Genomic DNA, 15,845 nt, shown 5'->3' with positions numbered 1-15,845 from the left:
GATATAGATCTAAAATAGGTCTCCACTAAACATTTCTATGGTGGGAATGAGTGAGAAGTAGACCATATTACATTGTTCCTCATCAAACATATGAACATGCTACATGCATCACCAAAGTTGAACCCAAAACACATCCGCACACTATATTACACAATTTCAAGATATGGTACTCAAGCTCTAGATCAATCTGGAATCAAAGACAATACTGAGTAACATATGTTGAGGTATCAAACTCATCTAGTAAAACTGGGAAACCTCCAATATGCACAACATACCTTAATCAAACATTTTTGCTCATCATACCCCATCCGGACCTAATCTAGACCAAAGGATTTGAAATTTAATGACAACACATAATGTAATGCTAACAAGATGGTGTACCTTCAACTTGAGATGGGAACGATGATGTACCTTCAATTTGAGAATGGAAAGATGGAATACCTTCAACTTTGGGATTTAATTTCCTTATTGCAATTTTTTTGTTGCATTTTTTGCCTTTATTTCTCCATTTTTTAACTCCAATGCCTTGAGTGGATGCTTCATGTTTGTAATGCCCATATTTTAACTAAGAAAAACCACAATAATTTTCCATATGTACGCGCGCACACACACACACACACACACACAATTTTACTCTTCAATAATAACATCTCAATTCCTAGCCCCAGATATATAAATTATCTAGGTATTCCCCCTTTCCTAAGTTATGTTCATGCAAGTTATTTACACAGGGTTATTAGAAGAATAACAAAAGTAGAATGTATAAAGTTTTCTTGATCCAGAGATATATAATGGTTTATAAAGAGAAGGACTAATATTGATGTAATTTGTTTGTGTTCCCCAACATACCCACTTCAAATTTTAATGGTTCATTGAATTCACCTTAATCCAAATAATTAATTTGGTCAACAATTCATTATATAGATCTTCATATTTTCTTTTACTCCCCAATGCTTAATATGTTATAATTAAGCATGGATATTACACTTTCTTAACAATGTGTTTGATAAATATTACACTTTCTTAATAGACATATGATTTTTGAGACTAAATTAAATATCTCACATACCATGTTTATAAGATAAATAACTAAGTTTGGAAGCTACTCTAATTTCCAAATTGCAATAGTTTACTAGATTATCATTTAATTATTAAAAATTATTATACAATCCAATATCTCCTTTGTAGCTATAAAATAGATCTATAACTTTTTTGGTCTGCAAGGTTTTGAAATTTGAACTCTTTCTATTCATGGTGACTTCATTGGGTGGGGGCCATCTCCCCCCACTAGCTTAACCCCCTTCGGACTTTGTGGTGCTGATAATTTCCGTCACTATGCCTTCTTCCCTTCTGAAGGATGTCACTCCTGGAGGGGCCCTCACCATTCCGGTTAAGTTGAAGGAAGCAAGGACAAAGGGACCCCTGTTGATAGAACTGTTGGCAATTTGGAGGAATTTATTATGTGTTGCATTGATGTCAACACTAGCTGTTTTGCTGTCTATCGGCTTCCGGTAGACTGGTTGGTCTTTGATGTTGATTTGGAGATTTGTCTCCAGTTTTGGTTTGACTGTTGGAATTGGTTTGGATTGGTTATTCATATGTTCCTGATGTGTATCACATTCAGTTGGTTTGAGATTTGATGATCAAGATGCTATCATATGTTCTAGTAAGCCTTTTGGTTACTGGTAAGGGTTTTACTGACAACGCTTTGTTGAAGATCTTTTGATAAATCTGATAAGTAGTGTTGGTGCGGCTTCTAGGAGGTTATTGGGATAGTGATGATTATCATGTTTGTGTTCTAGTTGTTTGTGGTGTTTCATTTGGATTATGATGACCTATTTGGGGTCCAGTGTTATTCTGCTAGGTTATGGGTAAGTTTATGTAACGTGTTGGTTGATGCTCCCGACATGTTACCAATTGGATTTATTGTTTGGTTTATGTTGTTTCGGTATTAGGCCCACTTGGTTTATCATTGGTTTGCAACATTATGTAACAAATCTATTGTATTATCTTTTAAGTGGCTGGCCTAATTGTTTAGGTCCTGGGTTGGTATAAATATGGTGTAAGATCTCTTTGTAGATCATGGAGTGGGTCAAGGTTATGGGATTATCTGTGTGCGAATAAAGTTGTAATTATATACAGAGATTTTGGTCGATCATAGGTGATCGAATTGGGTTTGTGAAAGAGGTTTAAGACCTCTGGTATTGTGCTTATCTGGAACTATACTTAGGCATAGGAGATGCTATTCTTGTAGTTCAGTCATCTTTCCGGATTGTAGTGTGGATTTATTTTGTAGTCAGTGAGGCTCCTTTTGTGATGAGCAATGCACTCTAGGCTATTGGCCTTCTTGCATGTGTAGACCCCTCTTATTATAATCACATACTTGATGTAAAAGTATTATTTGACTGTGGGTAGCCTTCCCACCATGGTTTTTCCCTTTACCAAGGTTTCCACGTACAAATAATAGTGTTATGTGTTATCTATGGTTGGTAATTGTTCTGTGATTTATGTTTATGCTTAGTTTTTATATATGCTATTCCAATATTTGGTTTATACATTTCAGTTAAAGGTTTTGTATGCTTAAAGTTTTATATTATGTTGATAACTGATTCACCCCCCTCTCAGTTTTCCACCAATTATCCTAACAATTGGTATCAGAGCTTGGTCCTCTCTGTAGAAGCTTAACTGCTTGAGGAAGATCCTATGGCAACTAATAGTTCAAGTGCATCTGTTTTCTGGAGAGAAACCCCTAAGCTTGATTCGACAAATTACAAGGTATGGAAGATTCATATGGAAACTCATTTGAGATGTATTGGGAAAGAGATTTGGGAGGTCACAGAGAAAGGCTATATTCCTCATAATCTAGCATCTAGCAATCCTCCTCTGACAACTTTGGATAAGAACATTGAGAATGATTGTAGAGATAGACAAACACTCTTAAGTGCACTTTCTGATCAATCATTTGCGAAGGCTATATGGGATAAGTTGGAGGCTCTGAATGAAGGTGACCCTATTGTTAAAATTTCTAAACTTGATGGTTACTAGGTAAGGTATGAGGATCTAAAGATGGAAGAAGATGAAAGGATACTGCTTTTATGGAAAGAGTTAATGAAATTGTTATGGGAATTCAATGTTGTGGTGAATCTCTAAGTGAAGATGAGATTGTTTCTAAAGTACTGAGAACTTTGCCACCAACTTACAAGATGAAGGCTACTACAATAAATGAGCTGAGAACAATGGATAAAACCTCTATTAACATGGATACTTTGTTTGGAAAATTATCTTCTTTTGAGCTTGAAGAATTTGGTCCTCAAGGAGCTGCAAAGATTGAATCTTCTTTTCACACATCTATATCATCAACTGACAAGAGTGATTGGAGAGATTTATATGTGAAGGAACTAGAGGAAATGAAGAAAAAAGATGACGAGTTTGAGCAACTTGAAGCCTTATTTTCTAGAAGAGTACCTAAAGGTGCAATAGTATGTATGAAGGAAAATCACCTTTTAAACATTTTGCATGTAATAATATAGGTCATTTTACATCTAGATGTTCTAAAAGGAATTCAATATTTGAAGAGAAATCTAGAAGATCTTTTAGGCCTAACCATGATTATCAGAACAAGCATAAGTACATGAGAAACAAAGACAAATCATGTTACTATGCAGATGAGGAAGGTGTGACTGATTCTGATGTTGAACCGACACAAAATTAAACTAGTGGATCTGGTAGTGGAAAGGAATGGGTATTTTTGGCTATCAAGGAAGATGCTCTGACACCTATTATTCAAAATGAGGAAAAGGCCCTTGCTTCTAAAATTGAAGACAAGGATGAATGGGTGATAGATAGTGGATGTTCACATCATATGATTGGAGATAAAAGGAAGCTTTTATCATTGCAAGAGTTTGATGGTGGTATGGTTAGATTTAGAGATGGTAAAGCATGTATGATCAGAGCAAGAGGAACTATATCATTGGATGGTAAGAATAACACTGATAATGTTTATTATGTTGAAGGTTTAAGGCATAATCTTTTGAGTGTAGGACAGTTGGTGGATAAGGGATTTCAATTACAGTTCAAGGATGGAAAATATAAAATCATTAATAGATCTAGATTGGAGATTGCAACCGGTATAGAGACTAAAGGTAACATCTTTCTTTTGAACTCCAGTGAGAAGACATGTTTAATTATACAAGTTGATGAGAGTTGGCTATGGCATAAGAGGCTGTGTCATGTGAATTTTGATTGCATTGTAAAGATAAATTCAATTAAGGCTGTTAGAGATATACCTAAGATTGTGAAGCCTTATAATCTGGTATGTAAGGAATGTCAAATGAGAAAGCAAGTTAGAACTTCTTCTAAGAGTATACAAGACAAATCTAATGATTTTCTTGATTTTATTCATACTGATTGTGTGGTCCTGCTAGAATAAAGAGTTTTTAGCGTGATAGATATTTCATGCTAATCAATGATGACTATTCTAGAATGATGTGGGTTACCATTTTAAGGGATAAATCTGAAGCTTTTAAAAAGTTTAAGATCTTTAAAGCTAAAGTTAAGACAAAGACAGGATTGAAGATTAAATGCTTAAGGTCAGATCAGGGTGGTGAATTCACATCTAGAAAATTTAACAGTTATTGTGAGAAGCATGGGATAAGGAGACAGTTGTCTGCACCCCAAACACCTCAGTAGAATGGTGTTATGGAAACAAAAACATAACTATCTTGGATGCAGCCAAAACTATGATGATGGAAGCTAATTTGCCTCATATCTATTGGATAGAAGGTGCGAGCATGATGGTATACATATTTAACATAGTTCATATCAAATTAGACACTAGTAATTTACCTTATGAGTTATGGTTTCGTCATACACCTATAGTTAAGTATTCCAAAATATTTGGTAGTAAATGCTATATCAAAAGAGATTATTTAATTGGAAATTTTGATCCTAGATGTGATGAAGGGATATTTATTGGTTATTCTAATGAAAGCAAAGCATATAGATGTTATAACAAAATATTGCAGAGAATTGTGGAGAGTGCTAATGTCAAAGTGGATGAGCTGTACAAAGGTCAAATTAGAACTTATGAGAGAGAACCGGAAGTGGAGATGATCATAACTGAACTGGTAACACCTGTACTAGAACAAAATGTTAAACCGGTTACCCTGGAAGTATCAGAAAAATCAACTGTAACTGAAGATCAAAGCAGAGAAACAAAAAGTCAGAAGACTCCTAGGTATGTAAGGTTAAATCATTCAGAAGATCAGATCATTGAAGACAAGAACAAATGAGTAATGACAAGGAGAAGGTTGGCAACTGATGAGGTATGTTTAATTTCTCAAGTTGAACCGACATCAATTATGGAAGCTTGTAAAGATGAATGTTGGATGAAAGCTATGGAAGAGGAATTAGATTAGATTGAGAAGAACAACACATGGACTTTAGTTCCCTGGCCTAAAAATAAGAATGTCATTGGAACTAAGTGGTTTTTAGGAATAAATTGATTGAGGATGGACAAGTTGTGAGGAATAAGGCTAGATTGGTATGTAAAGGATATTCTTAGAAGGAAGGAATTGATTATGATGAGACTTTTGCTCCGGTAACTAGGATTGAAGCTATGAGATTATTTCTTGCTTATGATGCCCATAAGAAATACAAGGTTTATCAAATGGATGTTAAGTGTGCATTTTTGAATGGAGATCTTGAAGAGGAATTTTACATTGAGCAACCTGATGGATTTTCACTTTCAGATGATAAAAACATGGTTTGCAGGTTAAGGAAAGCTTTATATGGATTGAAAAGAGCCCCTAGAGCTTGGTATGCTAGATTGGACAAATATCTTTTGAAGCTCAGTTTCACTAAAGGTAATGCTGATAGTAACTTATATTATAACATCACTGATGATGACACATTGATTGTTGAAGTCTTTGTTGATGATATCATATTTGGAGGTGAGGATAAGTTATGTATGGAATTCTATGAAAATATGAAGAATGAATTTGAGATGTCTATGATTGGGGAGATGAAATTTTTATTAGGTTTGTAGATTACTCAAAATGATAAAGGTATTTTCATTTGTCAAACTAAGTATGCTAGAGAGTTGTTGAAGAAATTTGGTATGGAAAATTCCAAACCAGTTGGTACCCCTATGGTTATAAGTGAGAAATTAACAAACAATGATGCATCAGTTCTGATAAATCCTACAAGGTATAAATCTATGATTGGAGGTTTTTTATATCTGACTCAGACTAGACTGGATATAATGAATACAATTTGTATTGTATCAAGATATCAGAGTTATCCTAGAGAGATTCATGAGAGTGCGGTGAAAAGGATTTTTAGGTATTTGCAAGGAACAACTGAGTATGGTTTGTGGTATCCTAAAAATGATGACTTTACACTATGTGCATATACAGATGTTGATTGGGAAGGAGATGTTGATGATTGGAAGAGCACATCTAGTGCATATTTCTTTCTTGGAAAGAAACTTGTTTCATGGATCAACAAGAAACAATCATATACTTCTTTATCTACTATTGAAGCTAAGTATGTTGTTGCTGCTACTAACTGTACACATGTGGATGAAGAAAATATTGAAGGATATAAGGGAAGATTTCAATGAACCAGTAGTTATTTATTGTGATAACTCTGCTAGTATTGACATATCAAAGAATCTAGTATTTCATTCTAAGACTAAGCACATTTCTATCAAGTATAATTTTTTGAAGGAGAAGGTGGGAGAAAATGAAGTAATACTGGTTTATGTGAACACTAAATAGTAGATTGAAAATATCTTCACTAAACCTTTACCTAAGGAATCATTTGAGTACTTCAAAGACATATTGGGAGTTTATGCCCCTCCGATAGAGACTTGAGTGAGTGATGTTGATTGGCATCAGTGTGGTATGTATTTTTTAGTTCTATTATTCATTCTGAATTGATGTGTTGGTGCTACTACTCAGGGGGAGTAGTTAGTTGTGTGGTTAAGAGGTTTTATGTTTTTAGTGTTTATGTCAGATTTTTGGCATTGATGTCAGAGGGGGAGAGATATATATGTGAAAAACATAGCGTAACAGGGATATCATTCACATGGGGAGTTTGGTCTATTGGTTCAAAACTTCATTGACATATCATTATGGGAGATTGTTGGATGTCTTCCTTTGGGGGAAAATTGTTTGGCACTTCTTGGTACTTGGATGTTTTTCACATCTAGTATTGCCATCAATGCCAAAGGGGGAGATTGTTGGAAATTTGGAGGAATTGATTATGTGTTGCATTGATGTCAACACTAGTTGTTTTTCTATCTATCAACTTCCAATAGAGTGGATGGTCTTTGATGTTGATTTGGAGATTTGTCTCTGGTTGTGGTTTGGCTGTTGGAATTGGTTTGGATTGGTTATTCATGTGTTCCCGATGTGTATCAAATTCAATTGGTTTGGGATTTGATGATCTAGATGCTATCATATGTTCTAGTAAGCCTTTTGGTTACCAATAAGGGTTTTACCAACATCGCTTTGTTGAAGATATTTTAATGAATCCGACAAGTGGTGTTGGTGCGGCTTCTAGGAGGTTATCGAGATGCTAATGATTATCATGTCTGTGTTCTAGTTGTTTGTGGTGTTTCATTTGGCTTATGGCAACCTATTTTGGGTCTGGTGTTATTCTACTAGGCTATGGACCGATTTATTTAACGTGTTGGTTGATGCTCCCGATGCATTACCAATTGGATTTATTGTTTGGTTTATGTTGTTTCAGTCTTAGGCCGACTTGGTTTATCATTGGTTCATGGGATTATGTAACAGATCTATTGTATTATATTTTAGGTGGCCAACCTAATTGTTTAGGTCCCAAGTTGGTATAAATATGGTGTAAGATCTCTTTTTAGATCATGGAGGGTCAAGGTTATGGGATTATCTATGTGCGAATAAAGTTGTAATCATATGCAAAGATTTTGAATCATAGGTGATCGAATTGGGTTTGTGAAAGAGGTTTAAGACCTCCAGTATTGATCTTAACCAGAACTATACTCAAGCATACGAGATGCTATTCTTACAGTTCATTCATCTTTTCAGATTGTAGTCTAGATTTATTTTGTAGTTAGTGAGGTTCCTTTTGTGATGAGCAGTGTGCTCTAGGCTACTAGCCTTTATGTATGTGCAGGTCCCTCTTATTGTAATCACATACTTACTATAGAAGTATTATTTGACTATGAGTAGGCTTCCCACCATGGTTTTTCCCTTTACCAGGTTTTCTATGTACAAATCATGGTGTTATGTGTTATGGATGGTTGGTAATTATTCTGTGAGTTATGTTTATGCTTAATTGTTATATATGCTATTACAGTATTTGGTTTATGCATTCAAGTAAAAGGTTTTGTATGCTTAAATTTTTATAATATGTTGACAACTGATTCACCCCCCCTCTTAGTTGTCCACCAGTTATCCTAACAAGAACAACTATCAAAGGCTGGATAAATGCATTAGTTGGAAATTATCTAGGGGAGGTGGACCCCAACTTGATCCCTATTTGTACACAAGCAAAAGAAGGAATGACAATTGAGCTCCCTGACAAAGTAATGGATCCTATTCTTCTCAACATGAATAACACTCTGGTGGGGAAATTCTTTTGTCTCCGTCCCACTATCGAGATGGTTAGGAAATTGGTTTCAAACAAATGGAAACTAAAGGGGAGTGTCTCTGTTAGTGCTATGCCTAGGGCTCTTTTCCTTTTCAAATTTAATTTTGAAGAGGATGTTTCCATGTTACTATCTGGCTGCTGGACCTATGGTAAATACAACCTATCCCTTAGTAGGTGGAAGGCTAGTTTTGGCTTGGCTCCTGACCTTCATAAATTTTATCTAATTTGGGTTCGCCTTCCTAGACTCCCACTTGAATATTGAGATGAATCTATCTTCCATTGGATTGGTAACACCTTCAGGAACTTTATGGGTGTAGATGAGATCACTAGAACCAAATCCAGATTATTTTATGTGCCTTTTTGCGTTCAAGAAATGGTCAGTAAGAACCTTCCTAACTTCATTACACTTATGTCTAATTTGGGAAGCTAGACTCGGGCATTGGTCTATGAAAATGCTACCCTCTTCTGTCAAAAATGTCACAAGGTGGGTCATATCATCTCCAAGTGTAAAGCTCAGGACCCTAATCCCCTCAAGATCAAACATCCTACGATTAATGAGGAGTCTAGTAAAGTTTTTGCTTCCACAATGTACCCTAGGATTGAGTGTGATGACTACCCCTTTATGGAGAGTATGAATAAACTTCTAAGCTCACCTCCCAAGGTGATTGATAGGTTACCAAATTTAGATGACAGATTGACCCCTTATAAAGCTTCTTTAGTGACTAATGGACTCTGTTCTTCAGAGATATTGGTCTCCACCCCCTTGAAGGGGCTAACTCCTTTGGAGGATGGAGAGATTGTGGATGGTTCCTCAACCCCGATTGCTCCTATATCTGTTGGGACCCCCCCAAGACTTTCCTCTTGAATCATCCTTCAAGCTTAATAGGTCCTCTAGACCTCCCGATATGAGGCTCTCCTCTCTTGGAGCTTCCTCTAGTGGTTGTCAATGCCCTGAAGATGAGGGTTGGATCACACAAAGGCATAAGACAAGTAATGGGAAGACTGGTTTTGGGATTGACCCAAAGATGGGCCAACCATCACATATAATCTCTCAGCGAATGGAAGCAGCAAGGGAAGTCACCAATGGAAGACAAAAAAAATTGGAAACATCCATCAAAGGTAAGAAATGAAGGTTCTATCATGGAATATGAGGGGTACAACCCTCATAAGAAATACGCCCTGAAGAATTGTATTTTTGAAAACAAAATTGAGGCCCTTCTTCTTCAGAAGGTCAAAATGAATGAAGCATCCTTTGCTATTATTGTTGGTAAAATTTGGCTAGGTTCTCAATTTTTTATTAGTGATTCCATTGGGGCCTCTAGTGGTTTGGTTACTATGTGGGACCCCTCACAGTGTTTTTGACAGCTTGATCTCTTCCTCGACCAACTTTATTGTTTCCATGTTCTCTTTTGCCCTAGGATCTTGGTTCCTAATAAATGTTTACACCCCTAACATTAGATTGGGTTGTCTCTCTCTTTGGAAAGAGAATTCCTACCTTCTATAGAATGATATCAATGCCCATTGGATGATTGCAGAGGATTTTAATTCCCCCCTCTTTCCCTTTGAAAAACTGAGAGGACTTTAGGAGTACTCTAACAACATGACCAATTTGGTGGACTTCATAAAAAGGAATGGTTTACATGATGTAGACTTGATTAGACACAGATTCACCTAGTCCAATCTTAGAAAAGGTAATGACCGCATCTAGGTTAGGTTGGACCAATTCCTCATCTCTGGCAATTGGGATATCAGTTTTAATGTGAAGCTCTTTGCCATTTCCAAAATGGTTTTTGACCATAATCCTTTCTTCTTATGATCTCTTCTCAACGTGTCAGGAAAAGATACCCCTTTTGATATAAAGTCATGTGGCATACTCACCCCGAGTTCAAAAATTATATCAAAAGTTGGTGGAACACTCATATCTATGGCACACCTATGTATCAGGCTGCTTAGAAATTAGACTTAATTAGAAGAAATGTTCATGGATGGAACAAAAACACCTTCAGTGATATTTTTGTTTAGAAAAATAAGCTCAACACCAAATTTGTAGCCATTCAGGAGCAAATTGACAAAGGGGATCTCCTCGAAGCTTCCCATCATGAAGAGGTGAATCTAAGAAGGAAATTGAAGGAGGACTCAATTAGGGAGGATTTGTTTTAGAAATAGAAATAATGAGTCCAATGGTTAAAAGGAGATAAAAATATAACTTTCTCCCACAAATCAGCTAGCATCCATAGGAGAAGAAACCACATCTCTTGTTTAAGAAATGATCAGAATCAATATGTCAAGGAAAAAGCTAGTCTTGGAAACCAGGCTACTTACTACTTCTCTTCTTTGTTCAGGGAGGATTGCAGGACTAGGGACCCAGACTTGGATGAGAACCTCCTTCATTTCCTTCCTTGTCCCCTCACTAAGGAAGACAATGATCTTATTATGTCCTCGATTATTGATGATGAGGAGAGGAATGATGTGTTTTCTATGGGGGATTTCAAAGCTTTGGGCCCGAATGGCTTCCCTCTATCTTTCTTCTAGGACTTTTAGGATGTGGTTGGTGCTAATGTGGTTCTTTCTACTAAGGACTTCTTCATATCTAGTAAACTGCTCAAGAAGTTAAACAACACTTTCATTGCTCTAGTTCCTAAAATTTAGGAATCGACCCTCCTAAGAGACTTTTGGCTTATTATCCTCTGTAACACTCTCTACAAGATCTTAACTAAAGTCTTGGTGAATGGGCTTAAACTCTTCTTGGATTCTCTGATTAGACCATGTTAGAAGGGGTTTGTCCCAGGTAGACAAATTTTGGATGTTGTCATCTCCACTCATGAAGTCATCCACTTTATGGATAGGAGTCATAAACCTTGTATGGTTTTGAAGCTTGATATCTCTAAGGCTTATGATAGAGTAAATTGGAGCTTTCTTTTTGAAGTCTTGCAAAAGTTAGGTGTTGGGGGGGAAGTTTCTTAACGTCATTAGGTAATGCATAACTATTGTCAATTATTCTGTCCTCATGAATGGATTACCTCAGGAGTCCTTCAGGATGTCCAGGGGTCTTCATCAGGGTGAGCCTCTATCGCCCTACCTCTTAATTATTCTAGTAGAGATTTTAGGAAAAAAATCAGCTCCCTCATTAATAGAGAAGTCCTCAAGGGAATTAAACCTGCTTCCATGGTTCCCCCTATTGTTCTATAGTAGTTTGTTGATGACACCATTCTTTTTGGGATTTCTTCAGTGGTTGAGGCTAAGGGTTGGAAGTCCTTCCTCAACCTTTATGTGAATGCCTTGGGATAGCACATTAATTATGATAAAAATAACATCTATTTTTTTCACACGAAGAATAAACTTCAAGCTAAAATTCAAGGGATCCTCGGTTGCCTCACTCCCTAGCACTTACCTTGGGTTACCACTTACTATCAAGGATGTCTCCAATTCCTTTTGGGTTTCTATTCTTTACAGAATGCAGAGAAAGCTGGCAGGATGGAAAGGTAGGTTTTTTAGTAGCGTAGGGAAGCTTCAGCTGCTGGCCTCTTCTCTACAGGGAATTCCGGTGTACTTCCTCTCCCTTTTAAAAATTTCTACCACCATGACTGACAAGATGGAAAATATCCAAATAAATTTCCTTTAGACAAGAATGGAATAAAAAAGAAGTCTTTCTCTTGTTAGCCGAGACAAAGTCTGCTATTCAAAATTGAAGGGGGGCTTGGGAATCTGCAAAATAACCCACTTCAATAGGGCTCTAATGACTAAAATATCCTAGAAGGTAATCCACAAGGACTTGGACTGGGGTCATATAACGAGGGCTAAATACCTTGGCCAAGGTAGATTTATCTCTTTTTTGAATGAAGAGGGACTCCCTAGAGGGTCCAAAATATGGAATAATATTCTCAACTATAGAGAGCCCATATCCTAGGGTATAAAGTGGCTCATTGGTAATGGAAGAAAGATTTTATTCTAGGAAGATTATTGGCTTGGGTAAAAGCCTTTGATTTCTGCCCCCTTTCTTAGAAGGATTTAAGATGTTGCCAAGGGTTTCTTTGGTGTCACAGTCTCCATTTATTTCTTCAACAACACTTGGAAGGCTATTTCTTATTATTGTTTTGATCAGTCGCTCCTGTTGCCTGTTGCCATGGAATTATAGAATTTTATGGGTAGGATAAGACTCCCACTCTTTCCTAGAGAGGATAAATTTATTTAGAAATGGAACCCCACTAGGGAATACTCTGTTAAGACTTCCTATCATAGCATGCTACGAGACCCTATCCCTCTAGTTAAGTGGAATGAAGTTTGGAATCCTCAACTTATTTCCAAGATAAATTTCTTCTGGTGGACTACTCTGCACAACAAAATCATCACTCTAGATAACTTGGCTAAGCGTGGATTTCAGTTCCCTAATAGATGTGTTCTTTGCAAAATTGATATGGAAATCCTCCCCATTTTTCCTCCAGTGTGCCTTTGCTAAAGCCCTTTGGGGGATGGTTTGTAGTAAGCTCAACCTTTTCTAGACTATGAATGAAAATTTGATACATTCGATGTATGAGTGGAGAGGCCCCACTTCCAAACCCTTGGTCCACTAGCTTTGGAGACAAATCCCTCCTCACCTCTCCTGGAGAATTTGGAAGGAGAGGAACAACAAGATATTTCGGGATAAGGAGGCCTCTCCTGAAAGTGTCTTTGCATGTTTCCTTAAGCTCATCTTGGAAAATATCTCGGTCACTAGGTCCAAAAGCATCCTAACCCCCCTTCCAACAAGGTTTGGGAGATTTCTCACTGTTGGGATCTTCCTAGCTCCTTTTCCCACATTGACAGCTCCAAGCATCTCTTGAGATATAATGCTAATTGGACCACCTGATCCCAGGTTGCTTCAAACTCAACTTTGATGGGGCTGCTAGACAGGGCCTGGCTGTAGGTGGTAGTGTCATTAAAACTCATAATGGGTCCCTGGTTGCAACCTATATGAGGAACTTGAATGGTCACTCCAGCAATCAAGCAGAAGCCATGGACTTGGCTTGGGTGGTCCATTTCACCCTCTCCATGGGCATAAGGGCTATGGACATTGAGGGGGACTCTAAGCTTATAATTGATGCTGTCACAACGCAGGACAAACTCAATAAGTTGATTGAAGGAATCGCCAGAGATATTATTAGACTCATTTTAGGGCTTGACTCCTTCTGCATCATGCATATCTATAAAGAAGGAAATGGGGTTGTCAATGTTCTTGCAACACTCGGATTAATGGATTCGAGCCTAAAATGCTAGAGGAATCCCCACTCTTTGCCTCCTAATGTTAACTCCCTCCTGAAGGGAGAGTGCACTAAGCTTACTCCTCATGATTAAGCTCTCCTTTGGTCTCTACTACATTCTCCTCTTGCCTTTATGGGGCCTCCGGAGGAATTATTTTTCAAATTTAAATAAGTGCAACACTTTGATGACTAACACCAACGGTCTACTGAGGTGGACTACCATCATGGCTACTAAGAGTCAAGTGTATGCTACTATAATTTTTTGGTACACTTTCCTTGGGTTTTTCCCTATGATTGATCTGAAGGGTCATCGCACACATTTCAATTGACCTAGTTGGATTGATTTGATTGGTTGTTGTAGACAATTTGTGCTATGTGCTCCTTGCATTCATGATAGTCAATTTTGTTTTAATTTCATGATGATTTTTTATGTGCCCAATGTCATATCGCAAGAGGTGATAAATGGCTCTCACAAACTCCCTATGACCAAGGATAATTATGGTAATAATTTTGCTACAAGGCGCCTACATCAACAAATCATTATTAAAATCTCTGACTCTTGCGAAAAACTTGTTTCTATTTTTGCTAAGGGCTATACTATCAAAACTTCCTGTGTGTCGTTACTCATGTTTATTGCTGAAAACACTCTCTCTGTTAATACTATGGGAGGAGACAAAGTGCATTATGAACTTGACTACCTAGAGGATTTCAAAAAGAATTTTGTTGTGTGGAACTATTGTGTTTAAGGCAGGGTGGCGAATTTCATGGAAAGCCTTGCTGGCCACGATGAACAACTCTCAGCCCAATTTGTAGCCTCTTGGTCTCACAGGAGGGTTATTGTTGGGGGGGTCTCTTTTGATGTCTCTAAGGAAACTATTGCTCAGGTGATGGGCCTTTCCTTGCATAGGAGAAGATGGAAGAGAACCAGTCATGTTGACAACAGTGAGGAGCTGAAAAGATTTTTCAAGGGCAAGGAGGAACCAGTAAAAATGCAAGGTAGGTCTAATAGAGAAGAGTTAAAACACCCTTGGAACTAGATTTTGTATGATGATTATGAAGTATTTTATATTGGAAGGTTGTTACAAGGTATTTTATTACTATCACTTGCCCATGCTTAACCATTTTCGAAACAATGATCTTCTTTGATTGTCATTTTTTCTGCTGTGTTCTTTAGAGGTTTTGATTAAGGAAGCCCTTGACCCTAAAAATGGGGATAGGCCACCCATCCATCTTCATTAGGGCCTCATTTTTAGGTTATACAACTTCTACATATCCCTCTGTCCTCCCAAGAATCTCATGATTTTCCAACCTAGCTTGTTGGCTACTTCGCACCCCCTTACGACCTTCTCTAGTGGCCTTGCTCTCCCCATAATTTTTTAGTTCGCAAATGAATTTGTTGCTGTCCCTTAGTTCCCCTCCTCTATTTCTATCAAAAATATTTACCCGCACTTTGTGCCTTCTTCCTCGGCTGGGAAAGTTAAATATCACACTCCTACCAAGGGCAAAGAGAAATCCCCTTCAAAACACAAGCAAATTGTCATTGACAATTCTTCCTCTGAAGATTTGGAGGATGAAAACCCTACCCCTAATACTGAAGGAAGGAGGAGGTCCCACATACTTTCTTCCAAGGGTTCATTGGAGAAGAAGATGAAACCCCAAAATGTCTTTGAATTTGAGGAGGATGATGCTCATGGCAAGGATGGGGGTGTTTTGTTTGGGTCGGCGGGTGGTGAGGATATTAAGATGTCTATGCATGGGATGGAAGAAAGGATTTTTGGGCCCCCTAATGGTGTTGGTAATGTTATGTCTATTGAGGAACTTGTGGATTGAATTAACCTTGTGGACCCTGATGAGGTTATGAAGATGGTGGACCCAAACACTAACACTACTGGAGCCCAAACTGTTATTGTCCTTGGGGAAAATATGTCTAAGGCAATGGTGACTACCAAGGATGAAAAGGAGAATTCATTT

General features: G+C 37.5%; 1 protein-coding gene across 1 annotated transcript; it reads left to right on the top strand.

Moving 5' to 3' along the window:
- Positions 1 to 12,091: 12,091 nt before the first annotated feature.
- On the top strand, positions 12,092 to 13,890 carry LOC131860152 (uncharacterized). The gene is made up of 2 exons (XM_059214527.1): positions 12,092 to 12,119; positions 13,490 to 13,890. The coding sequence occupies exons 1-2, from the start codon at positions 12,092 to 12,094 to the stop codon at positions 13,888 to 13,890; spliced, it is 429 nt and encodes a 142-aa protein (XP_059070510.1).
- Positions 13,891 to 15,845: the final 1,955 nt, after the last annotated feature.

The sequence above is a fragment of the Cryptomeria japonica genome, chromosome 11 (assembly GCF_030272615.1).
Source record: "Cryptomeria japonica chromosome 11, Sugi_1.0, whole genome shotgun sequence".
In the NCBI taxonomy this organism is placed as follows: Eukaryota; Viridiplantae; Streptophyta; class Pinopsida; order Cupressales; family Cupressaceae; genus Cryptomeria; species Cryptomeria japonica.
The sequence above is the reverse complement of the archived record's forward strand: the minus strand, read 5'-3'. Positions and strand labels throughout refer to the sequence as shown.

Bases quoted from the DNA above. Each gene is read 5' to 3' on its own strand.
- LOC131860152 (XM_059214527.1), top strand. From the start codon at position 12,092: ATGCAGAGAAAGCTGGCAGGATGGAAAG. The intron at 12,120-13,489 runs GTAGGTTTTTTA...ACCTGATCCCAG, and splicing joins AAAGCTGGCAGGATGGAAAG to GTTGCTTCAAACTCAACTTT.